The following is a 25,772-nucleotide window of genomic DNA, read 5'->3' on the forward strand; positions in this document are numbered from 1 at the left end:
CCGTCATTTTGTTCTTAGGCAGAAGGGAATGCATAAAAGCTTCATTCAACCATTTCTCTGTTGTGAGTGTGTTCGCAGCTTTGAATACAATAGAGTTACGATGCTCGGATAACAATAAAAATATCATACAAAATTAGAGGAAACCCATCAAAATGCTGAAATTATGGCAAGCTTCCTTAAGAGCCAAGAAAAAAAGCAAGTGAAGCTTTCGAATTGATTTTTCATAAGTTACAAAGCTGGCTATGTCTATTTGCTGAAAAACATTACTTGTTCCTAGTCCAGTGATGCAGCTGAACTCACCATTAGAGAAAGTCCATATGTTTTGAGATGTGTTAAGGTTCTTTACATTTAAACTTGCGTTCCTTTTACAAGTACATACAGAATAATTCATGATCCCTGATAGAGCGCAAGGTTGTTGCAATGCTATCAGGAGTCTCTTACTGATCTCACAAACCACAAGAGAGCAGTTGAAACAGCCTCTGACAAGTGTCAGCAGAATCTACCAGCCGACAGGGTCCCCTCTCAATCAGATCGCTTCACGGCGTGGTGATTCATATGAATTCCCAAGCAAGGTGAGGCAAAGGTAACCTCTTGTCTTCAGTGCTGACCCAAGTGCTGCTATTAGTATCAGTTGTGAGATGTGCAGGAAATTTTCTTAGTGAAACCTGAACCCAAGCAGGCTTTGGGTTTTATAACAAATGTGACATAGGCTGGGTTGGTGAAAGGTTACAAAACTGTCCTCAAAACTGGCTGTATGCTTAGCTCAGCTTGCCCTGGAGCTTAGCTGTACAAATCACCTGACCCTTTCCATTACTTCATTTTGAAAAACATTTCTTTATACAATTTGTATTAAAGGCTCTATGCAACTGGGTCTATACAGACAGAAACCTGAGCACATGCAGATCCTTCCTGACCTCTTGGGCTCCCTGCAACTATGAAGCGAATTAAAATATTCAACTGGAATGACAGTAAAATGCACTTATTTATGCTGTGCTCTTCTCCAGAGCATTTGAGCATCCAAAGGAGTACCAGTCTCCTAGCAGCCCTGGGTTTTTACAGACACTGGTAATGGGAGATCCTAGTGTGGACTGAGGAAATAAATGAACTCTCTCTCTCTCTCTCTCTCTCTCTGACCTCGAACTCCACGGTATCTGAGCTCCTCACAATCTTGAAAGGAGACTGTGAGCTAGGGGAGTGCGATTATTCCCTCTTTAGACCTGGAGAACTGGAGCACAGGGATAGTAAGTTTCATAGATTTCATAGACATCAGGGCTGGAAGGGACTTCGGAAGATCATCGAGTCCAGCCCCCCGCCCAAATGGCAGGAAGTCAGCTGGGGTCATAGGATCCCAGCAAGATAAGCATCCAGTTAAATCTTGAAGGTGTTCAATGAAGGCGCTTGAACCACCTCCGGTGGCAGGCTGTTCCAGACCTTGGGGGCTCGGACAGTAAAGAAGTTCTTCCTTATGTCCAGCCTGAAACGATCTTGAAGTAGTTTGTGACCATTCGACCTCGTCATCCCTTGGGGCGCTCTGGTGAACAAACGTTCCCCCAGATGCTGGTGGTCACCCCTGATAAACTTGTAGGTGGCCATCAGATCACCCCTGAGCCTGCGCTTTTTCAGGCTAAAGAGCCCCAGGGCTCTCAGCCTGTCATCGTAGGGTCTGTTTCCCTGACCTCTGATCATGCGCGTGGCTCTTTTCTGGACTCTCTCAAGCTTCTCCACATCCTTTTTGAATTGTGGAGCCCAAACTGGACACAGTACTCCAGCTGCGGCCTCACTAAGGCCAAGTACAGGGGGAGAATGACATCCCGGGATTTGCTTGAGAAGCATCTCCTGATTTGTCCAGGATCACAAAGGAGGCCTGGGGCTCAGCAGTAAATGAACCTTGGTTTCCCATGGCCCTGAATGCCTTCTCCATAAACCTCTACATGTCCTTTGTCTTAAATTTCTGCTATTTTTTAAAACTACAGCAACAGCAGATTAGTCAATAAAGAACTATTTCACACTCTGGAGTATAAGCACTGGTACCAAATAAGACATCAATGACTCAACCTGTCACACACTTACCCATGTACTCTCTCTTACGGACTTTTTCAAATATATATTATTCATCTGGCCAGAAGGAACAGCCCATCTCCATTATTTTTATATGGTTTTGGGGGCCATATAACAGTGAATTACCTGAGACAAACAGTGAATTATTGATCTGATGGCCTGCAGTAGTTCCTTTCCCACCAGCATCAATACACTGAGGTACAAGCATACGTACGTACAGAAATTTTGCTTGGAGAAACATTATTGCATGCACACAACAGCCACTCTTCCATGCTGTTTTCTTCTAATGCACGCTCTTCCCAGCCTCCCCAAAGGCACCGACCTTTATATTTTATACTTAATAGCATCCATCCTTCAGTTAAGGAAAACAAACCTGAAACCACTTTCTTTTTTCCTTTATTTCCTCCAACTAGTTTAAATTAAAAGCAGTGCAAGGCATAATCTTTGCTAGACTTTATGCTAAACTAGTAGAGAGAATGGACTAGCACTCCTAGAGCTCTGGACTACCTCCTCTGCCAGAAAGTAACTCAAATCATCTGTACAAAGTAAAGTGCACAGCCACTGTTATCCATCCCCGGCTTTCCTATGGTCATCACTCCATGAGGCATGGAGTTCTGGCTGAGCTAGAGATCTGCTCCAAGTAGAAAGGCCAGAAGAGTTTGACTAATGTGTCAGTTACTTCATGGAGAAGCTATTTTACACATGGACAGTCCCTCGCAACTGATAAATCTGTCATCCCTCACCTTCTAATACTTTCAGATCAGGCACTTTGCCTGAACAAAGGAAAAATGATGTCTGGTTTACACCGGCCAAACTCACATTAGAAGGCAGAACTCAAGTGCTGAATAATTTCAAGATGGTTTTTTGGTGCATAACTGTGCCTTTTCTTAATCTTCTTTGTTTATACTGAAGAACAGCCAGGGTCAAGCTGGGCACATGTTAGTGAGGAGCCAAAAAAAAAAAAAAAAAAAAAGATCCAGGCCCACAGTAAGCACTTATTTGTGAGGGTAAAATGAAATCAGTTAAAGCCAGCTCATCCCATTAATACCCATTACTTCTTACCTAAAGGGAAAAGGGGAACTGGGAAGCCTGCTGCAGCCTTAGTATGAGTCATATGGCCTAATTCAATTCCTACAGGAATAGAGAAGATCTTTTTACCTACTCTATCCTACAGAATACCCTGGGGGCATGATACAAATTCCTTCACCCCTTCTGAGAGAGGCCGACAAAAAGTGAGGGATGGAGCTGGGTTTGCTCTGAGCTTTGAGGATTCCACGTTATTGGTAATTCTGTCCATAGCATGTTATTAGACAAAGTTAGAAAAAACTCAAGACAGTAAATTATCCTTGCCTGGTAGTGACAATAAGAAGGCATTTACCTGGTTTACTGTGTTTGTGCCTTTCAAGGGCAACAAGGTTATTATAAATGTAATATTTTGACAGCCTATAAAAAGCAGATCTGTTTTTAATAACGATATGCTGGCTCATCTGTCAAACAGAGGCTTGCTTCCATTAACAGAACTAACCACCTTTATCCAGACATTATTAAATAGATGTCAGGTTTCTAACTCTTTTTCAATTAACATCTCTGGGTCCTCAACTTTTAATGCTTAGGAATCAGCTAGTCTACAAAAGCTCCAGCAGAATCCTAGAAACTGTGTCCATGCTTGTGCATGCGTACATCATCCTTTCTGCAAGCAACTACAAGCAAGCAACTACGTTATTTGCTGTGAGCAATGAACGTGGAAAACTATATACTAAAACAACCACGTAAATACTATGCCACTACTAACAAGTCTGTGAATTAGGCAACAAGTCAAGCTTCTTAGTCATTAAGCACAGTTTTAATATATGGAAGTGAAGTCTCAGCAGGAGTGTAATCCACTGGACTGTGGAAGACTTGGGTTCAGCTCCCAGTCCTGCTTCCTTTCTAAAGCCAGAAGGAACTAGGAGTGCTGGGAAAGTAGCATGCCTGTTCTCAGTACAAAGGGAAACACTAATAATGAACAAAGGTCATCATATCTGGAAGCTTCTGCTTGCAAAAAGAATCCCAAAATTCAGGTATTTGCCTAAGGAGTAATATTCAGACCAATGGACACAAAGGCTCTGTCCTGGTAATGCCTAACATACATTTTTTCCATTTCTCTATAAAAAAATGGGGAAAAAGTCTCCAGTGACACTTATGTTAAACTCTTGTTCTGAAAGATACGGTTCAGTAGCCCCGACAGTCTCTTGTGGACTCAGGTAAAATACATTTTGCGGTGTGGGTTTTTCTGAGGATGAGGATACTAAGGACACAGACTGGCAGCTGAATATTTGGAAACAGTCACAGATACAGGCTACCCATTGCTTGCACTTGTCTTGTTCAACATATTGTACTGATATTCAGGTGGTACTGATGAGCATCAAAAGGAACTGCATCTAGTCTTTTTTTGGATGGATGGTAATTGCTGTAATGCTGAACTTTGAAGACAGCAAGTAGAAATTAAGGGAAAAAGTAGAGTAATTATTGAGTACTCACCACTTCCTGAGAAAAAAGTTGATAGATGATTTGACTTGAAAGGGGTGTAGTTACATGTGGGTGTTTAAAAACTGACTTCTGCAAAACTTTTTACATTATTTGAACTTGAACTGCATCTATAACTGGTTCTATCTGAACACTGTGGTCTGTGTGCAAACAGCAAGCTAATTGGAGCAGCGGCCATTAAAACACACATCTTAAAAAAAAGAAAAAATCCTTGACCCTACTAACCCCTCAGAATCCCACCCCATCTCCCTTTATTTCCAAGTTCACTGAATACTCTGTTTACAGTTGCTGCCTGGAGTTCCTGGCCAGTTTGGTTTTAGCCTTCACGCTTCACTGAGACCCTATTCACCAAAGCACTAGTGCACAATCCTCAGCCTCTTGGCAAACATGAGCTTGTTCCCCTTCCTAGTCCATGGCCCACTGCCCACTTCACCTTCCTAGCCTCACTGTCCCTCCTCTTTCTGCATTGCTTCACTCCCACAAACACAAGTCACCTGTCTTAACTTTCAAGGTTCTTCATGCAGGGATCCTGGTTTTCTGTGTATAAAAATGGCAAATTCTGATTAAAAGCCCCCAAATCTGTGTTTTTTTCTGCTACTAAACCCCCCCCCACCACTATATGTATAGGTATCAGTTGAACACAATGTTTTATTGATATATTTATAATGTTAAAGCAATTTCGAAGTCTACCAGTGCACCTCAATCACTACAATAAAACACATTCTAAATACCTATCAATTTTGGTTTGATTTTGGGTTTTTACCACAAAAAAACAGAGCTCCCCCTGCCCACTTCACACACCAGGCATGGGTCCGGCCTGATATGCCAGTGCCCTGCCCATGCCATTGCCCTCCGCTCCCAACCCACAGCCCCCTGGCCCTGCCGGTACCCCTCATTTCAAACCCACAGCCTTCTGGCCCTAACTAGTGCCCCTCACTCCTGCCCCACAGCCCCTCGGCCTGCTCTGCCCCACCCCACTCTGCCCTCCTGCACTGCGTCGTGTCCTCTGGGCCACAGAGGCCCCGGAAGGAAGGGCAGCAGGGCAGGGAGACCTGAGCCCGCAGCAGGCAGCCCACATCTGTCCCCATCCCATTCACAAATCTGGGGGCACGGACCCCCCACGCCCCTCCTCCAGAAGTGCACACAGTGGCGGGCAGCTGACCCCTGCCACCCACGGATGAGCCACCCAAAGCTCTGTCTCGATCTCCAGCTAGGCCCTGCATCCACGCATTCCCACCCTGACGCCGGACCCCAAGCCCCATGTATGGCTCCAGCTGGGCAGTGCTCCCAGCCCCAGCCCTGCTCGACTCCCTCCATCCTTCCCTACGGGGGCCTCAATCCCCACCCCCCCACCATCAGACTTACCTGCAGGGGGCTGCAGGAGCTGTTCTTCATGCTGCCTGGCTGCCACGTGCATGTGTACGTGCACACACGCATGTGATTCTCCCGCCTGCCTGCCTTCCTCCCACCCCCCGCAGGCTGGAACTCTGCCAGCCTGCAAGAGGAAGCCCAGTGTTTCCTGCATTTTTCTTCTGTAAAAGAAAAATCTGTATTTTTCTCCTTAAAATTAGAAAATCCACACTTTTCTGTGGCAAATGGAAAACCTGGATTTCTGTTCATGAGACCTTCTTCTGCCCCATCATTTATAATTCAGCTCTGAGAGGCCAACTCCTGTCTCTCACTGACCCAATTCTTAAAGGTTTCAAAAGCAGCATCTTCAAGCCATCTTCCATGTTTTCCTTCAACTTTGGAAGCAGGTCCCCCATGCAAAAAAAACACAATTTCTCTTCTGAATTCTTCCTGAAAGCCTCCCTTGCCTTGAGGCCTACAAAAACTTGTTGGCAATGTTCAGGTTGCTGGAGTACTGAGGCCATTGTCCATTACACTGATCAGATCAATATAATCTCATTATCTCCTCATGCTTCCCAACGTCTCTGTATCCATTTATTGTCTCCTGACATGCTTAAATTGTCAGCTGTTGTGTGTTTGCTCCACAGTGGAGCCCTGCTCCTTGACTAGAGATCAAGGGGTTTCTTGTAACACAACAACTAACATTTATAATTCACAAATGTTTTGTAAGGTGCTAAACATGTTCAAAGTACTTTTAATAAACAACAGCAGTGTAAGGTGCAGTTAAGTTTGAAGGACTGCTTTATAGTATGAAAAGAGGGGCAAAAAAAAGGAGCCATGAGCAAAGTTATGGCACTTTCGTGGCAAGCACTGTGAAAACACAATTTTGACACTCTTCTTAAAGCTGAAAGATATCTGCTTCAAGCTCAGATATTACTTACTGGAGTCTTCAAGCTCTCCTACCGTCACTAAAACACAAAACTGAACTGCAGCATAAACACACAGTGAACATTTAATTAACTTAGAAACATAGTGTCATTTTTTTCTATGTCTTATTTAGCACCACATTAAATGAAGAAATGCCTGATATCTAACCCCTGATTTGGAGAGCTTGCTTACACTCTGGGTCCATGCAATTAAACTGACAACCCATAATTTCACACACAGCAGACAGAAGCCCAAGAATGAAAGAACATGTACACTGAATTACTTTGAAAGAAATAGGCTTTTTTAAAAACAAAACAAAACAAAAAAAACAAAAACCAAACCAAACCATGGTTTTGAACATTGTTATTAAAAAAAAAATAAAAAAAAATCAGAACAACATTTTGGTGTAATGAGCAGAGATTACTCATTCCCTTGTTTTACGCAAGTTGACTTTTGGCTTTCTGCAGAACGCCATTTAACAGAGCACATTACCAAGCTGCTAGCCACTTTTCATAGTGATGCTAAAGCAGGTAAGAGACAATAAGTGGAACTGTTGATGGTTTATATTACTCTATTATGTTAATGTTCACTAAAGTATGCCATAAGCTCTCTCATTACATGTGTATAAACCAATTCTCTGTGGTGTTATTCCTGTGCTAAATGCTATAACTACATAAATCTTGAATTAATGGAGACTTTATAGTTCCTGAAAATGAAGGGTAATTGCTATCTGTTAATGCTGTTGTTGCTATTAAAGGAAGTATATATTTTCAGTAACAATGTTTATGGACCGTGAGCCTCACATCGCAGCTATAGCACAGTGTGGAGCACAGCATAATACTGTTACCAGAAAACTCCCCTTGCGTTGCCTCCCTTACAAAAAAAAAAAAGGCAGTATCATTTCCACAGCTACCACAAACTACCTTGCAATTTGTCTAATGACGGCAGAGTCTGAATCTGTGTCCCTCAATGAACATAACAAAGATTCGTATTACTTCCTTTGGGAATGAATAGCCTAGGAGCTCTTCAGTTGTCTACATGATAGGGAAGTGCAGGTTTTTCCTTTTATTTATTTTTTTATTTTTTTTAATATTTCTTAGATAGAGTGGAGGTGTGGCAGCAAGGAAGTGGGTGTGAAAAAGTACACCCTCACCAGCTTCCTTTAAGAGGTCTTTGTTAAAGCAGAAACTTGAGGCGACTCTTGCTTGGTGGAAAGTCTCTGCCTTCTGCTCAGAAGGTGGAAGTGATGGATGCATTCTTGGCTTGCCAAGCATACCCTCTGCAATTTCTGTTCTCTTAAAAAGAGCAGAGTCATCATTTGGAAGCACTGTTATATAATCTACCATGAGACTGCAACTTACACAACCATAAATACGGCTCTTCAGCTCTGAATCATCTTAGTTACGAGTAATCGTGTCCTTAATTGTTTACCCTTACCATGTACACTACTGGATGTGACTGTACGAGGAGAAAACTACTAGGGGTCTGTTTAAATCTACTAATACACAGAAGGTGGGTTATAAATGTTACTCTAATGTATGGTTTTTTTAATAATGTTGAGTGCTTTAGTAACCTTCTAGAGCTACTATTTATTTATGAGCTAAATAAGCAGTGAATTAGCCGTAGTCTAGTGGATAGGACAGTGCAGCAGGTGGCTACCTGTACAAGCCATGGGCTGGCACAACCTGGCTACAGTCTGAGGTGGGCCGGGTGTCTTTTGTAGCACCTCAGTGGTGGGAGGCTTTCCACGTGCTTCCACTGGGGCCAGGAAGCTGGGAGCCGTGCCCATGTTGCTTTCCCCAGTTCTTGCTTCCTAGCTGAGATGTGAATGCAGCTGTCAGCAGGTGGGGAGCTGCATCATAGCTGGGCATCTGGAAGCTGTCCATGCAGTTGATGTTGCCACTTTTCCCCACCTCCACTCCCCACTTCCCAGCTGTGGCTCAGCCACAGCTGGAAGCTGCTGAAGCTTTGATGTAGCTTCTCAATTGCTCACCCCCAGTGCAGGCATTGGCACAAGTACAGGCAAAGTCCTTTAGGAATCAGAAATTTTATTTCCAGCCTGGCCATTAGCTTAGTGAATACTTGTAGGCAAGTTATTTCTCCCCCTGTTCTCCCCATCTGTACAACTGGGATGATGACCATCAGATATCAGTCATGACAGACGACTGTAAAATGCTAGGAACAACACCCTGTAGTTTATTATTAACTCTTGCTCTGCCTCTCATCAGTGCTCAAGGTCTGCGTGTATTATACATTAAGGTAGCATAAACAGCTTTGTCTTGTTGAGCGAGCAACAAGGCAGAATTTTTTTGTGGCCTTTTGGAACGCCAAGAAAAGTGCACGGGAAATGCAGCTGCACATCTTGTCCCTCAGGAGGCACTGTCTGCAGACTAGAGGGCATGCCAAGCCCTCCCACTGGCTGCAATTTGGGCAGCAGATGTTATTAGAGGGCACATGCTGCTAATGCTCAAAGAAGGAGAAAATTAACACTCCCAGGTGTACTCCCTTGGGCTAACACCAGGAATTCTTTTACTAAAGATGCTCAGGACAGCATTTTTATAACTCCTCATTGCATCAGTCAGACCAGGATTTAGACCTCTGCCTAACATGCCTCCACTGTGGTCTACTGGTAATAGCAAAAGTAAATAAGGATTCTCCAGGTGCTCTATGAGTGCCATGGGAGTTTGCACTATCAGGCCTAAGGAAAGATTGAAGTCTCTACTTCAGCCTCAATAGATCTTACAGTAACATGCTATGTGCTCACGTCTCTGCTGATGAAACGCAACCCTGCTTAATGCCAGAGACCCATTTAATGAAACTGATGTCTTGCCACATGCCTTTACCAATCAAACAAGATATAAAGAAGACAATCTCTCCTCTCTCTTCTTAGTAAGGCAAGTATTTTGATTTACTTTAAGGAGAGGGTAGTTGGAAGACATACCGATCTATAAAGCTGAATAACAGTTATTACACCCAGATTTACACACACACACACACACACACACACACACACACTCTCTCTATAAAAACTGTATGGAATGCTATAATGGCCCTTCATTTGCTGTAAAGGACAGTAAGTTAGCAGCCAAACACAATGCAGCTTCCTCTGAAGGTAACCTCAGATCCCACATTCTGAAAGCTAATCAATGTTGTTCAGATTTCAATTTCTTCACTACAAGGTGAAGTCAAACCTAATCTAACAAACGTCAGTCTCAGATGTAATGCTGCTAGCTGGGTCTACCAATGTAATTTAGATAATCATTAATAGCATAGCTGTATAATAAAACTACATGTCACTTACAACTTCATCTGAGGTTTGACTGGCAGATCTTTTAAACAGTTTTCTAAATGATTGCTTTTACTTTCTCTGATTGGACAGCCTAAGAAAGGCTTTAACTCTGTGGTACCCAAGCTTTTGGGAGTAAATACCACCCATTTCTCCTCCAGCCAGCTCTGCTATGATACAATTTTGAGGGAAATAGCCTTGGAAACATGTACTGCAAAAAATATAGACTGAAAAATCTACTCTATTTCATTCAGCAGCTATGATTTAACTCTCTCTCTTCATTTAAACTTTCATATTAAATACGTATCTGTTGTCTCAGGGGAAATTATACATTTGCCTGGACTTTCAATAGAAGAAAGTGACACACATTCCTAGGTCTAAGGACATGCAAAAGTAGGATTTAGTTAACATTAAACTTTAGTGCAATATCTGGATTTCATGGTACTTTCTTCCTGTGGTTACAGGATAAGTGATTTCTGAATTCAGCCCTACATTTGTAATTCTGATCCCATAGAAACTGTGCATGTTGCAGTTTCTCATGAATGACTGGAAGTCTGGACAATCAAAATATAGGAAAAGTTTGATGGAGATTTAGCCAAGACTGATATCTAAAGCTTATAAAAGGCTTTGACACGCTTGATGTTTAAGAGCATGTTACTGCTGTTGCTATGAAATGGGGTTCTTCTGGTTTTCATGGCAAAGGTGATGGCCCTGCACAAAGATGGAGGGCAGTATACTCAAATATGTGACTGTATAATTTCTCAGTTGACTAATATGTATACCAAATTCAAAGTCAAAAACATTTAGATATGCAACATGATGAAGCAGCCACTGGGCATGTCTATATGAGACATTTACTGCTCAGTACATTAATTAACTGTGCAGTAAATGTCTCAGCATCTACACATGTGCCTGTTAGGCTGGAATAAACTAATTTACTCTGTATCAGGATAGTACTTATGAATTGCACATGTAGAGACAGTTCATAACCTGTCTTTGAGGACAGGTACCCAATGTCCAAATTCTAAACCAGGCTCAGAGCTGAGGTGGGAGCACGTGGTGGGACTATCCCCTCTATACATTTATCTGACTACCTTAGAAATAAGATGCATTTTCCATAAAGTACATGAACTTCTGAAAGGCAGCCCAATGGTCTCTCACTTTAACCACCCTGCCCCCATGCTGATGTCTGCAGGTCTGTTCTAAACCCATTACAAAAGTGACGTAATCAAAGATTAGTATAAATGATTATAAATATTGGCTTTTGTGAGAGTTACCAGAGGAAGACTTCCTCTAAAACAAAAAGGCAGTGCCAATTTAGTGACTTAACCCATGCTAAAAACTGGAGTATAAATCAAGAGGGTGTATGTACTATGTTAGCAATAGTGAGCTCTGCTGTGGAGCTGAGCTAGGGGGAAAAGACTAAGGCGATCTGATCTGAGGTTCTTTGATTTCCTAATATTTCTAAGTTTGATGTGATGTTAAAGGAAAATATATGTTTAAAAAATATGCATTAAAGAAAAATATTATTTTTTTAGCTTCATTTTTATTTTTTTCATGAGGGAATCTCCAAAATCATAAAGAATATGGGAAAAAAAAGGAATTCAGTCTTACCTTATCGTCAATATCACTCTCGCTGTCACACTGCAAATTGGAGAAAGAGAACAAAAAAGCCTCATCAAATATTTGTATTTAGATAAATTTCTTGCATTATTATTTAAATTCTTTAGAATAAGCTGCTTAATATGTATTTGAATCGTCACAGAGAACACTAGTATTCTACATATTAATATATTTTAAATGATCAACCTAAACAGAGATATAAAGACAAAGCAGATTGGTATTTTTAATAAATAATACAAATGATTGTTGAATTAGATATTTGCACAACATGGACTTTAAAACAAATGAAGCAAATGGTGATGCATTACGAGAACAACCGGATGTAACATGGTATCTCAACAAAATCTTAGCTTCTCATCATCCAAAATAGTGGAAGTGAACAGAAACAGTTGTGTTTTGCCTCTGACTTGATAAACACTTTGTTGTTGAATGCAAAAACTGGTGAAGGTGGCCAGAGTTCAGATTCGTAGTCCCCATAACGGTGATTGAAATAATTAAAAACATAATTAAATATTGCAGCTCTTTTCCCAAAATGAAAAGGAGTTTTATTGAGGCAGCTTTACAGTAAAATCCCTTCTAATCTCTGAAAATGGAATCTTCCGTTTTCACAGCACAAGCAATGGCAAAATTGCATGAGTTTTGAGTGCTTAAAAATGTCTGGTTCTCATTGGTTGGAGGTGAGAAAGATTTACAGTTGTAAGATGCAAATAAATTTCTTGGCAACCTCTATACACAGAACAAATGGCTAGCATGTGGTGGGGCATTCAACTGGAATTTTATTTCACCTTGAGTGGATATTGCAGCCTACATTTGTCTAAACTGAAATCCGGCTGGGAATCCAGATTTTGAAGCATCCTACTGGGATAAATGATTTAATAAGGTGAGAAAGTATAGGACAAAGATGGTGGGTGGCAAATATGGCAACTCATCAGTGAGAAATCTGCATGTGGGTTTTCATAATATAACCATATAACATAACAGATGGAAAATATTTGTTAGGTGATTTAATCCATCTCCCACTTTTGAATGAGGCAGAACATGTTGATTTATACCAAAAATTCATAGATTGTAAGGGCTGGAAGGGGCCTCGCAAGATCATCGGGTCCAGCCCCCCTGCACTAGGCAGGAAAGACAACTGGGGTCAGGTGACCTCAGCAAGGTGACCGTTTAGTCTTCTTTTGAAGATTTCCAGGGTAGGTGATTGCACCACCTTTGGAGGGAGCTTATTTCACAGTCTGGACACTAACTGTGAAGAAGTTTTTCCTAGTGTTAAGCCTGAAATGGTCTTTCAGGAGTTTGTGGCCATTACTCCCAATTTTCCCCACAGGTGCCCTTGGGTTGTTCACCAAGCCCTTGATGTAGTCCCTTGATGTAGCGGTAAGCTGCTACGAAGTCCCTTCTCAGCCGTCTCTTTTTTAGGCGGAAGAGGCCCAGGTCCTTCATCCTTTCCTTGTATGGCTTACCTTGCAAGTCTCTGATCATGTGGCTCTTCTCTGGACTCTCTCAACCTTTTCCACGTCCTTGTTGAAGTGTGGCACCCAAACCTGGATGCAGTACTCCAGCTGCGGTCTCACCAATGCTGAGTAAAGTGGAAGAATCACTTCCCTGCTTTTGCTTGAGATGCATCGGCTGATGCATGCCAGAGTATTGTTTGCCCTGTTGGCTACAGCATCACACTGACGGCTCATGTTCATAATATGGTCTATTATTATCCCTAGGTCTCTTTTAGTTGCGGTGCTAGTTAGTTTGGTGCCACTAAGCCTGTAAGTATTTGGGCGATTGTTCGTCCCCGGATGGAGCACTTTACACTTCTCAATGATGAACTTCATCTGGTTCTGATCCGCCCAACTTGTCAGCCTGTCTAGGTCTGCCTGTATCCGCAGCCTATCTTCGAGCGTGACCATGCTCCCCCATAACTTGGTGTTGTCCGCGAACTTGGCCAGTGAGCTCTTCACCCCAAACATCATAAAGTTCTGCTATGACACCCTTGTTTTTGGGCAGTTTGCTTTAGAACATGCTTAATTTCTTCTTCCATTTGACATGTGAAAAGGTGAATCTCAAACACTACAGGGATCTTATGGTACTGTATTCTTTGATAAATATGGAACACACGAAAAGCATCAACCTTATGGAGGTGTCAGTCACAATTCCATATTAAAGGTTGTCTCAAATTTTCAGTCTAAGCCTTGGTTTCATCTAATCTGTTGCACTGATGTTTCTTTCTGAAATTTTGTTGTGGCTCTTTCTTGTGGTCAAGAAGTTCTGTGCTGTAAATGTAAACTATGCAGAGGGAATACTTTCCAAGTTAAAAACGACCCCCACCCCGTTTTTAAAAGTTATCCCAGGCTCTCCTGATCTTCAGCCACCTTTCACTGTGGAATGCAATGGCTCTAAACCAGAATGAACAATCAGTGTGTTTTGAAGAAAAATTAAAAATCTGATTCATGAAAGTTATTAATCTTTCTCACTGCTAAATGAATCTCTCTCTCTCAAACCATGTGTGCACTAGAAAAAGTTTTTCAGTAGACTTATAATGCAAAACTCTTCTAATGAAATAGTAATCTTTACTGGCAAAAGGACTATTTTGTCAGTAAACTTTAAACTGGTTTCCAGAGTAAAATAAAGCTATGACAGCAAAAGTACTTTAATCCCAGTATAAGCACATCTACACTAGGGCATTTGCTGGCATAGGATGTTGGAAAAATCACCCACCTAAGCAAAACTTTGCATAAATGTGTGCTTAGTGATGTTCCTCACAGAGGTTTATGCATGTATCATCAACAATGAAAATACACGAACCCTGAAAATACAAGGGCCCTTGTGGAGCCGAGGGTAGATGAGTCCTGGACAAGTCCTATGGACACATCTGACTGAAACATGGATTAACTCTTAGTTCCTGAGTACTTTAGTACTTACAGCTTCGTGTGCAGACGTGGAAGAGATGTGAGCCACTTTTCTTAAACGTAAATGATTCAACAGGATCAAATGCTACCAAGCTTTTGAGGATATCTTGGCAAACGAGCTTATCCCCATTAGTCCACCAACTTTCACTTCTAAGCTGCTTCTATTTTAGTAAAGAAAAGCCCCACACCAACACTTTGCTAAAGACTTTAAGGGGCATGTACTCAGTTAACTTCTCAGTGTTAAATACAATACATGTTTTACTAATTGCTATCAATACTGCAAGAATGAAGATTGAAAATTTTTGTGGTGCTGCAACAGCTGCACATCTTTTCACTCAAATTCTGGCAAGAAGCAACGCCAAAACTGCAACAGATGCAAAGCGGAATGATTCTGTTCCTTTCAAGGGCTGCGCCTGTAGTGCTAAATGCCATCAGCTAGGTTGTAATGCATTTGTACAACTCCAAATACCAGATTGTTTCAGAAATGCTAAACACATAGGGCCTACCTGTTGATTTGGAGCCATGAGTTTCCAAAATGGTTGAAATTACCAGTTGCAACAGGTTTATGAGAGTGCATTTTATGTATTTTTCAACCTATATTCCTCCCTAGCTCTTCCAGACACAGTGGGGCTCATCCTTCGCTGAAGAAAATCATCAAAGATCCACATAGCTATGACAATTTACATCAGCTGAAGAGTTCTCCCAACACTTTTATATTCAAGCAGAGAATGAGGAGGCCCAAATCTGGCTTCTTACTCACTTATATTTCTGCCTACGCTACCTAGCTAGCGCATCAGCTCCCCGAAGCATTACCACCTTACACGACAATGTCTAGAAACTGCAGAAAACCAAAGTGAATGGGACCAGTTTCATGTTAAAACAGTGGGCCTGCCAGGGAGTGCTTTGCTGAACAGAGACCTAAGAACCGTCAAGGCCAGTGCTGTTTTCTACTTAGAAGCTGCTGCTTTTCAGCACATTCAAACTTCACCAAAAGAGATGAGACCTTTGTGGAGACAGGCACTTAGCAAATACTTTCCAACATGCCGTACTTGTCTATCGTGAAAGATTTTTGCTTACTTTGCTGAGCTTTAAGCAAAGCATTAAACAAACAAATAAAAGAGGTTCTTGTCGCTTCTGGAGACTTGAGTTCGCAATTCATGCTTTAAAGTCAAAATCAAAAATGATTTTGTTAAGACTCTCAACCCTCTCAGATACCTGCTGATTTCATAAAGACCCACAATATCAAGTTGTGTGCTATTAGCAATCTCTCCTTTAGAGAGATCCAGGACTGGAACAGAAGGGTTACTGGCACTCAAGGGTTGAGATGTGTTGGCAGCCAGCTCTGTTTAGGTGAAGCTTCACCAAACACCTACTTGCATTTATGCCTGGCACAAGACAGCACTGACAAAGCAACACATTTATCAGAAAGCTTATGGGTAAAAAAAAGGAAAGGGGGATGCAATCAGGACAGAAAGATAATTACTATTTCTGTAAATACCCTATTAAAGGACTAGGAGCCTTTCATCGCCAACTGAGAAGTTGAAATTCAGCCTAGGTCAGTAGTCTGCAATAAATCTACGATTCTAGACCAGTTCCTGTTGTGGGAGGTATCACAGTTTGTGGTGTCAGCATGGATCAAGCAGACCATGAAAGCGGAAGGATCCTTTCATTCTTTGGACATTGTCTAGAGTCTGCTTCAGTTATAATTTTAACCACTGACCATTACATTCGTAGATTTTAAAATAATCACTGGTATGATTATTTACTCTGACCTCTTGTGTAATACAGGCGAGAAAATTTCACTCTGTGGTTCCTGCAATGAACCCAAAGGCATGGGAGCAAACAGGAGCATGTCTTTTCAAAAGACACCTGCTGCTGATTTAAGGACTCCCAGTAATGGATAAATGACTCAGCAGCTACAATGGTGGCAGCAGCTGGCTGTGTCTACTCATCTGCTCTTACTGGTGCTAGCCCTGGTACAGACTGAGGAGTGGTGAAGGGTGGTTGTATTGCAGTCATCCTATGTTGTACTGGCTTTAAAGATACATTTCGTGATCTTTCAAGCTGCCAACCTAGCACCTTATAATAACTTAAAAGTAACTCCTTAAATGTAATAAAATAATTTCAAGTAAGTCTTGTTTATAAATTCTGTATCTGGGATTTATAATATTTATAAAATATGAATCCCTGGAGTTACTTAGCCAAAAGAGCTCTGATGTGCTGATTCATGCAAAATGCTAATCAATGAAAATGCAAGGAAAATTTAATTTACAATTTTTCCAAAATATGCCTCATAGCTCATATATGTTTGCCTACGAGTCAGGATGAGATAGTTCTTGGCATAACAATGCAGTAGTCAGCGTTTCTAAACATGGGAATTATGCATTTAAAAGCAGATTTAAAAAAAATCTTTTTAGACTGTTAATAATCATTATTACCCAAATCTAAGGTGATTTTAGGAGTTTGCAAATAACATTGGCTTTTAAAAATTCAAGGCTGTCTTTGCACCTACTACAGGCAATGTATGGTGAAAAAAAGGAAAAGGCACTGTAAAAAACCTTTAAAAGGTCTTATCTGTGCTTTAAAGGGAAAACGTTTGCTTAATACAGATTTGACCTCTCAAAACTCACATAGCCATAATGAGTATAAAAATCCATTACAGATGGCTTGCATTACTAAAAGGTGCAGAATTGCCTTATTTAGATGCCTAATTTTGCTTTGTGCCGATATACAACTTTGCCTCATGTAGATAAGTGAAAGCTGTAAAAAGCAAGTGAACCATCAAATCTCCACACTAAATTTTATAAACAGACATACAAATGAGGCAAACATCTGCTATCGGATGATACGTTTTCCCAAAGCAGAATTTGAAAGTAGTCTGCAATTAATTGTTTTAAAAACGAAAAGGAGAGCAAAGATTTCAGTTCCAATTTAGTTTACATCTTCCTTAGTTTAATCGTGGCAGCTCCAGCCTTGAAAACCGAAGAGGCCAGTGGGGCTCCGTGGGGATGCAGATCCAGCTGTAAACAGAATTTCATGTAGGCAAGGAGTCATGGACCCAACTGCAAGATGTGGGCTTTACACTGGGTATTTTGGACCGCCACACAATATCATATTTCACCGTCTTAAAGACTAGATGAGACGCTCTAGATTCCTTTTCCCTCCTCTTCCAATTCTGAAAAGTCTACCTAGCCTTTACTTGCATGAGTAGCCCCACTACATGCGTACGTTTTATTCACAACAGTAGCCCTACTGACTTCATTAGGGCTATTTAAATTGGCCAAAGGACAGGTCTTCAGTTCTTGTGGAAATGGGGCCTTGATCTCTGTGATTTTATGAAGAAAGAAACCCAGTGCCCTACATACATTAACCTTTGAATGAAAGCCGCTAATAGATCTAAAAGGGTGCGAGAACATTTGAGAAAGAAAGGAGGAATACATCATTATCTTTGTGATTTAGACTGCTGATCAATACATTGCACCCTGGAAAATGGAGTGTGTGAAACCAGCTCAAACTGATTGCCTTTCCTCTCCAACCCATTCCCAAGGAAAATCAATGGTCAGATCCAGTAAAAAGCTGAGCTACAGAATTTATTCAGGGGTTTGTTTGGCTTTTTTTTTTTTTTTTTTTAAAAGACTTACTTTCATGTACATATAAAGAAACAGGAACTCTCAGGCTGCAAAACATGCAAGAGTAACAAAGAAGCAACTATACAACGAAAGCAAGTCTGCCTGGAGAAGTGCATGAAAAACAAAACCAGCGTTGACCCCTCCCTCCAAAAAGGGGAAAAAAAAGGTCAGTTTAGTTTCTGTGGTAACATGTTTAAGTACCTTTACACCTCTTTTTCTCCCTGGCTCAGTTATAAAGGAAAGGCCTTGGGTCAATAAAGAAAGACTGAAGCTAATGTTTTGTATAGTGAGGAGGTTTAAATGAATAATAGGAGAAACTTCAAATTAACCTACAGGATTCTCAGGGAGCTCTAGAGAAAGATTTTGGGATTATGGGAGGGGTTTCTGTGCTACGTTCAAAAGAACCAGCAAACTAAGGCTGAGGTGGTACAAGCCACACAACCAGTTTCCACGCAGACTTTGCTAAGGAATGTCAACTGTGGAAGAACTGGAAAAAAAAAAAAAAAAAAACCAGAAAACCTCCACAGCTTCACCTCCCGCACAGCTGTTGTCAAAGGGACAAAAACCCTTGTCAAAATACAAAGTTAAAGAAATGTAAAGAATGGCAACTGTTGACAGCGATGGGGGCTCATTGAAAGACAAAGGCTTCAATTACCTGGATTTTCCTAAAGGCCTGTTAACACTCCAGGTCTATAAGCAAAACTGTAAACAGCCCATTGTACTGTGTTCATAAAGGCTTGTAAAAGGATTATTCACTGAGTTGTGCCAACTGCCTCTTAATTCCCCCAAGAATGTTTGCAAAGCAGGCCCTAATTGCCCCACATTTTGTAAACAGTTCCCTGCAATGACAGGTTCAAGGCAGCACCCTTTGTGCTAGGGAAAGTTAGCTAAAAAATAAAAATATGGGTGGAATCAACTAATTCTGTCACAGAGAAGCCATGTGTGCTCCTTTTCTTCCCACCCAAATGAAGACAGCTGAGAACGCTCTAGGCTATGGAGGAATGAGATTAAAATGTCACCACATTCAAGGACTGCTGGGAAAAGATTGCAAAAGAAATGGTTTGATCAATAAAGAAAAAAGACTTGGTCAGGATCCCACTCGCTGCAATGGTGAAAGAGCAGGTTCAGAATGAAGACAACATTAAACTGGAGGAAATGTGTGTTGGTTTTCTTCTCTCCACACATTCCCTACTCACTGTGCCCTCCTAATAGTGTCTACTGCCCCATTATCTTGCATAGAGTCTGAACAATCAGACTTTATCAATAAAAAGGCCTTTAAGAAAATGTGAAATACCTCAGCCAGTACATAAAATGTCCTCATGGAAACTAGTACACCCCTGAAACATGGAAGATGCCAAATTTCAGCCGATTTTGGATTTTAAACTTCATTGCAGAACTACAAGGAAATTTTTTTGCCTCCCTGCCTGCCATCTAACACCTTCAGGGAAGGAATTCTACCTGATCAACACATCAAATTGCTACTCAGCACAGCTCACAGAGACACTCCCATGGACCCAGAGGTACAGACTTCCATCTTCAGCTTCCTCTGTGCAAAAATGAAGTTTATTTCTGACCTATGGGGACCTTTTACCATCTTGTACCATCTACACTTTTCCCAGAGCCTGACAAAGGGACTTAAATTCCTGAAAGCTTGCAGAAAAGGACAATTTTCTTGCCATTTTCCAGTTGGTCTAATAAAAGGTATCATTTTGGAACCAAGAGTTCTAGTTTTTTTGTATGTCTCATGGAAACTAGGCAGACAAGATTCTTTGGGTAAACGTGATATCTTTTATTAGACCAACTAAATATTTTTTAGAACAATCCCCAACTCATGGAAACAACCATGACAACTAACTGAACAACCACAGTGTTTTAGAACAAACATGAGAAAAAGACATTACAAGATGGAAACACCCAATCACCAGTGGGAGAACGTTTTATACAAAATATCCACTCCATGTAATTTCAGTCCTTGTCTTCACTGCCCTTCCCGGGAAACCTACAACATGCCTTCAGAAGACAGGTGAGAGAACAAAAATTCATAACTTTACGAGACATGGACTTAACAGAAACATTGGTTTTATGGCTCATTACAATCTACTTGCTCCCTCTCTGTGCTTCCCAAGTCATAAATGCCCTTTTCTCTTTGGAAGGGTCTTATTCTTTTACTCAAGAAACTGAATCACCAACAAGCCAAGTCCCAAGGGAGGACATGTGATATGAAGAACAGATGGTGGGAAGACAAGGCAAAGGCAATTCAACATCTTGCTGATGTCCATGGTACGTTTGGTTTTTTCAGTGTCACTAAAGCCATCTATGGTTTGAGCATTCAGAGAACAACCACCTTGAGACCTAAAGATGGAGGAGACCTGATCAAGGAAAGGGAAGCCATCTACACCCACTGGAAGGAGCATTTTGAAGACCTTTTCAACTGAGACTGTTGTCAATGAGCATGTTCTCAATTCCATCCTGCAACATGCAGCTGACTGCGCTAGGTTGACTCAGTTCCATCGACTACCACTCTCTGGGTCTAACCACAGAGCCAGTTCTCCAGCCATTGGACCACAAGATTGTTGAGGCCACAGTTACCCAATTTTACCATGAGGACATCATGGGAGACCAAGTCAAAGGCTTTTTTGAAATCTAAATATATGACATCAACCTCTTCTCCTTTGTCCAGGTGATGCGTCACCTGGTTACAGAAGGAAATGAGTTTTGTCAGGCAAGACCTACCTGCAACAAAGCCATGTTGGCCATCTCAGAATGTTGCCTTCCATTAGCCTGATATTGATGGTTTCTTTGATGATTTTTCCCAAGATCTTTCCAGGGACTGAGGTCAAACTGATTGGCCTGTAGTTCCTTGGATCTTCCTTCCTTCCTTTCTTGAAGATAGGCACCACAAATGGCCCAATTCCAATCTTCTGGAACCTCTCCAGAGCACCACGAGTTCTCAGGTATCCTTGCCATTGGTCATGCTATGATGTCAGCCAACTCTTTTAGCACTTTTGGGTGCATTTCATTCCACTCTTCTCAATATTCCTTATTGCAATGCTACATCTGACTCTCAACAAGCTTCCCGTCAGAGTGGAGCTAAACGACCGAATGGATGACAAACTGTTTAATCTCAGTCCACCCCAAGCCAAAACTAAGATCACCACAATCTCAATCATCAAATTCCAGTATGCTGATGATGCTGTAATCTATGTTCACTAAGAAGCAGGCCTTTAGGCAATTGTGAACATCTTACCAAGGCATACAAGAAAATGGGACTGAGGCTTAACTTTCAGGAGACTAACATCATCCATCAACAAGCTCTTAATGAGCAGTCCCCAACTCCGGTAATTCAGATTTATGGTGAGATTCTAGAGAACGTTGAGTATTTCCTGTACCTTGGAAGATATCTGTTGCAGAAGGCTGACATCAATGAAGAAATCTAGCATTGAATCAGATGTGCAAGTGCAGCCTTTGCAAGCCTGAAGCAGCTGTTCAAAGGTTGGAGTTAATCTGTTAACTGGAGACACCAGTGATTTTAAAGATAGATGAGGAGTTGGGTCAGTAGTGAAGTGGTTTGCTGTAATATTTGCCTCACAGAAATCAACTTGATAGAACTGAAGAAGGAACTATAGCTATTCAGTATCAAGAAGAAGCACACACACTGATAAGGCCTCATTTTTGGTTGCTACTGGCTATGCAGACTGGCATTAGCTCCATTCTGCAGTGAACTGAAAATAAACTTCTAGCCTTCCCCCATGCCCAGTAGGCATAACTAGAAACAGAGAGAATATGAACTTTGCTTGCAGTGGATACAGATGACATTTAAGCAGCAATTAGATGGCTCCAATAAGAAAATATAATTAGATATTTAGAGGTGAGCTGCACAAGAACTGAAGCCAGGTCTCCACTATAATCTTCTGCTGGTGTAGCTATTTGCAGGTATGTGAAGAAGTGAGAGCCTGATTGATAGTTATAGAGATCCTATAAGAAGCTACATTAGACAAAATGGATAAAAAGTTCCATATCCATTATGACAACCCAAAATAATCAAGAATCAAGCAAAATTAAAGTACCTAAAATCATGACATTTTAAAAATATTTTTTGCATTCTTTTGATATGCCTCTATTTTTTGTTTCCAATTTTTCAAACTTCTTTCCATAGCTGTGAGGATGACAAACTTATTTGCTTTTTAAAATGGAACCTGAGGTTCTTGTATAATTGTATGACTCCGGGAATTGGAGCTTTAAGGAAAAGACAACAGCAAAAACTGCAGGATGGGCAATAAAATTAAGAGTAGTTAATTTTAGCACTGAAATGTTACCTCATTAGTCATATGAACAAGAAAAATCTTCCTCCAAGAACAGCCCCTTATCTGAGACTGGGTTATGTCCCCAGTCTGCACTAGTAATGTGAAGGCACTTCGTTTTCGAATCCCGTGCTCCCTGTTCCACCGAAACGCTATTTCAGATTTGTATTCTGGGAGCTCATAGGAACCCCAGTCATGGATTAGGATCCCATCAGTCTAAGGAACATGGACTTTTTGGGTCCCTGCCCCAACCAGCTTACAATTAAGGGTTTAATTCACAAGCAAATATGTATGCAAATACAAAAGGCACCCAACACAGCAGTCACATGAGTTATACAGTACCCAAAGCAGTGATCTAGACATTTAGAAGGCATGTGAGAAGACAGGGCCCAGCCTGAAAAAGTATGCAGTCTAACTTAGCGGTCCCAAACTTTTGCTGGACCATAAAGCACAATACTAAAAACAAATACGGCATTGTGAGGCAACATCATACTTTGTCCTTTCTGCCAACCACATTTTTAGCATGAAACTTTTTGTGGCAGCAGCCAAAAAGTTGGAAGGTCTCACAGGTAACATGTTTCTGTGAGCCATGGATAGCGGACAAGCGATGTCAATAGATTGCCTACAAATAAGATGAAGTAGGTGGAGTTAAGAGAGAAGAAAGACTACCAGGAAAAAGGTAGATCACGTATCTTTTCCATAAAACATGTACCAAACAGGCTGCAAATATCACAGTTGTAGACACTCACATTATTCACACGCCCACACGTATGGTAAAAGATGGTCACATTACTGTGCTGTTATTTGCAACCACAGTTTGTTATCTCGTTGCCTTTTAACAAGAAGCTTGCTGGAAGCATCAGGCTTCAAATGTGCTATTGTTTGAAGGAAACAGTAGGGTAATAATGTCTTTTTAAGATCTTCCTTTTGCCCCACTCCATTGCCACAACCCCCTTCTAAAATAATTTCTCCAGAGCTGTGGGGAGATGCTTGTAGCAATAGTTATGTGAGTGCGTGTGCACCCATGCATGTGTAGCAATAGTTATGTGAGTGCGTGTGCACCCATGCATGTGTAGCAATAGTTATGTGAGTGCGTGTGCACCCATGCATGTGCAGCAATAGTTATGTCCGTGTGCTTGTGTCTGTGCATGCACGCGTGTGTAGCAAGTTATATGCATGTGTGTGCACGCATGCATGCGTGTGTAGCAAGTTATGTGCATGTGTGTGTGCACGCATGTGCGTGTGTGTAGCAAGTTATGTGCGTGTGCTTGTGCGCATGTGTGTGTAGCAATAGTTATGTGCATGTGTGTGCACGCATGTGCGTGTGTGTAGCAATAGTTATGTGCGTGTGCTTGTGTGTGCACGCACGTGTGTGTAGCAATAGTTATGTGCGTGTGCTTGCGCGTGTAGCAAGTTATGTGCGTGTGCTTGTGTGTGCACGCGCGTGTGTAGCAATAGTTATGTGCGTGTGTGCACACGTGCATGTGTGTGTAACAATAGTTATGTGCGTGTGCCTGTGTGTGCACGCGCGTGTGTAGCAAGTTATGTGCGTGTGCTTGTGTGCGCGCGTGTAGCAATAGTTATGTGCGTGTGTGCACATGTGCATGTGTGTGTAACAATAGTTACGTGCGTGTGCTTGTGTGTGCGCGTGCGGCAATAGTTATGTGCGTGTGCTTGTGTGTGTGTGCGTGCGTGGCGGGGGAGGGGTGCTCTTTCCTATTAAGTCTGGCAACAGATTCGTGTCTGCAGGGGCTTGCTTAAGATGATAGGAAGAGAGAGTTTTATCATGAGCCAAGCTGACAGAAAAGCCTGCTAATGGGACTTGAGGCATACACAAGAAAGAGAGTGCCAAAACATTAAGCTACCGCCAAGTGTCAGAGGGCCACTGATTTATTGCTGCAATTTTGCCACTGTGTCCTTTATAAGGTCCCACAAGTCCTTCCTGCTGGCAAGAAACCGTGAGCTGCTGCAGCTGAGGGAGCAGTCGAGATCCACGGCGCAGAACTGGCCAAGAGGAAGGGGGCGGGGAGGGGAGGGAAGAGGAAGGAAATCGAATGTTGACTTGAACTTGCCCCAGGCAGAAGAGAGTCCTCTTAGCTCCACTGGCTCCTTGACAGTTTGATGAAATGAGTCAGGGCCTCCCTATGGCTAGACCCACTCAGGCTTCCCGGTACTGGGGTAGAGCTGCAAGAAACAGATTGAGCCTCGGGGCAGCCATTTTTTTCCCCTTCTCTTCTCAGCATTTGGCTGGGGGAGGGGGGGTTATGAGCACTACAGATGTATATGCTGAGCCTTTGTCTATGTGCGTATGGGGAAGGGAGAAAAAAAAAAAGAACAGCAAGAGAGTATTAGCAGTGGCAGCCAAGAATAGCCCCGAGCACTATAACTAATTTTGAGAGGCAATGATGCATCGGATGGTCTATGTGCTGCTTGGGCTGAGGGGGCCCCTGTTGTGAAGCGGCAATCAAGAGGACATTTTGTTAAGTGACCAACAGCTGTCATCTGCAAGCTGAAAGAAGGGAAGGAAGGAAGGGGGGAGGATCGAGCATTTGTACCTTGGAGGCAGAGAACATTAATCCACCAATCTGCCTCCGCTTTAACTCTAAAAATGCTCGGTGCCACCAAAGGAGCCCAACTCCACTCCATCACCCGTCCTGAGAAACGGATTCCCCTCGCCTGGCGTCTGGCAGGCAGCGCCAGCTTTGTTACCTAGGCAGGACAAGGAACCAACGCTAAAAATACTGTTTAAGTCTCTTTTCATTCCGCAAAATTGAGTTGATCTGCTGCAGCCTAGGGTCAATCCCTTAAAGACTGCTTTTTTTTCCCCCTTCCCTTTTCCTTAGCATTCATAAATTAATCAGGAGGACCCTGACTAAGTCATTTCATGCTGTACAACATAAAAGAAAGTCCCCTGATGATCCCTGCTAGGATCTATTAAAAGGAGGGGGGAGGGAGGGGAGAAAAGGAGGGGAAGAAGGGAAAGAAATCTCAACCTTTTTGATTTTTTAGGATAAAAGCTGGAGGACTTTGTTACAAATTCTAGCCTACATCAAAACACCTTAAATAATTCAAAGAACATGTTAAAGGGAAGAAACTGAATGTTGCTCTGATGTTCAGTTGCTGCAACGCAGAATATTACCCAAAACAGCACAGACTGTTAAGGGAAAGA

General features: G+C 41.9%; 1 protein-coding gene across 1 annotated transcript in view; it reads right to left on the minus strand.

Annotated features, from left to right (window-relative positions):
• Window positions 1-25,772, minus strand: part of FBRSL1 (fibrosin like 1) — a 676,121-nt gene that overhangs the window by 202,701 nt on the left and 447,648 nt on the right. The window contains 1 exon segment of the mRNA XM_014523175.2: window positions 11,762-11,791. Within this exon segment, the coding sequence (XP_014378661.2) occupies window positions 11,762-11,791 (30 nt within the window).

This window comes from Alligator sinensis, unplaced genomic scaffold (assembly GCF_000455745.1).
Source record: "Alligator sinensis unplaced genomic scaffold, ASM45574v1 scaffold748_1, whole genome shotgun sequence".
NCBI lineage: Eukaryota > Metazoa > Chordata > Crocodylia > Alligatoridae > Alligator > Alligator sinensis.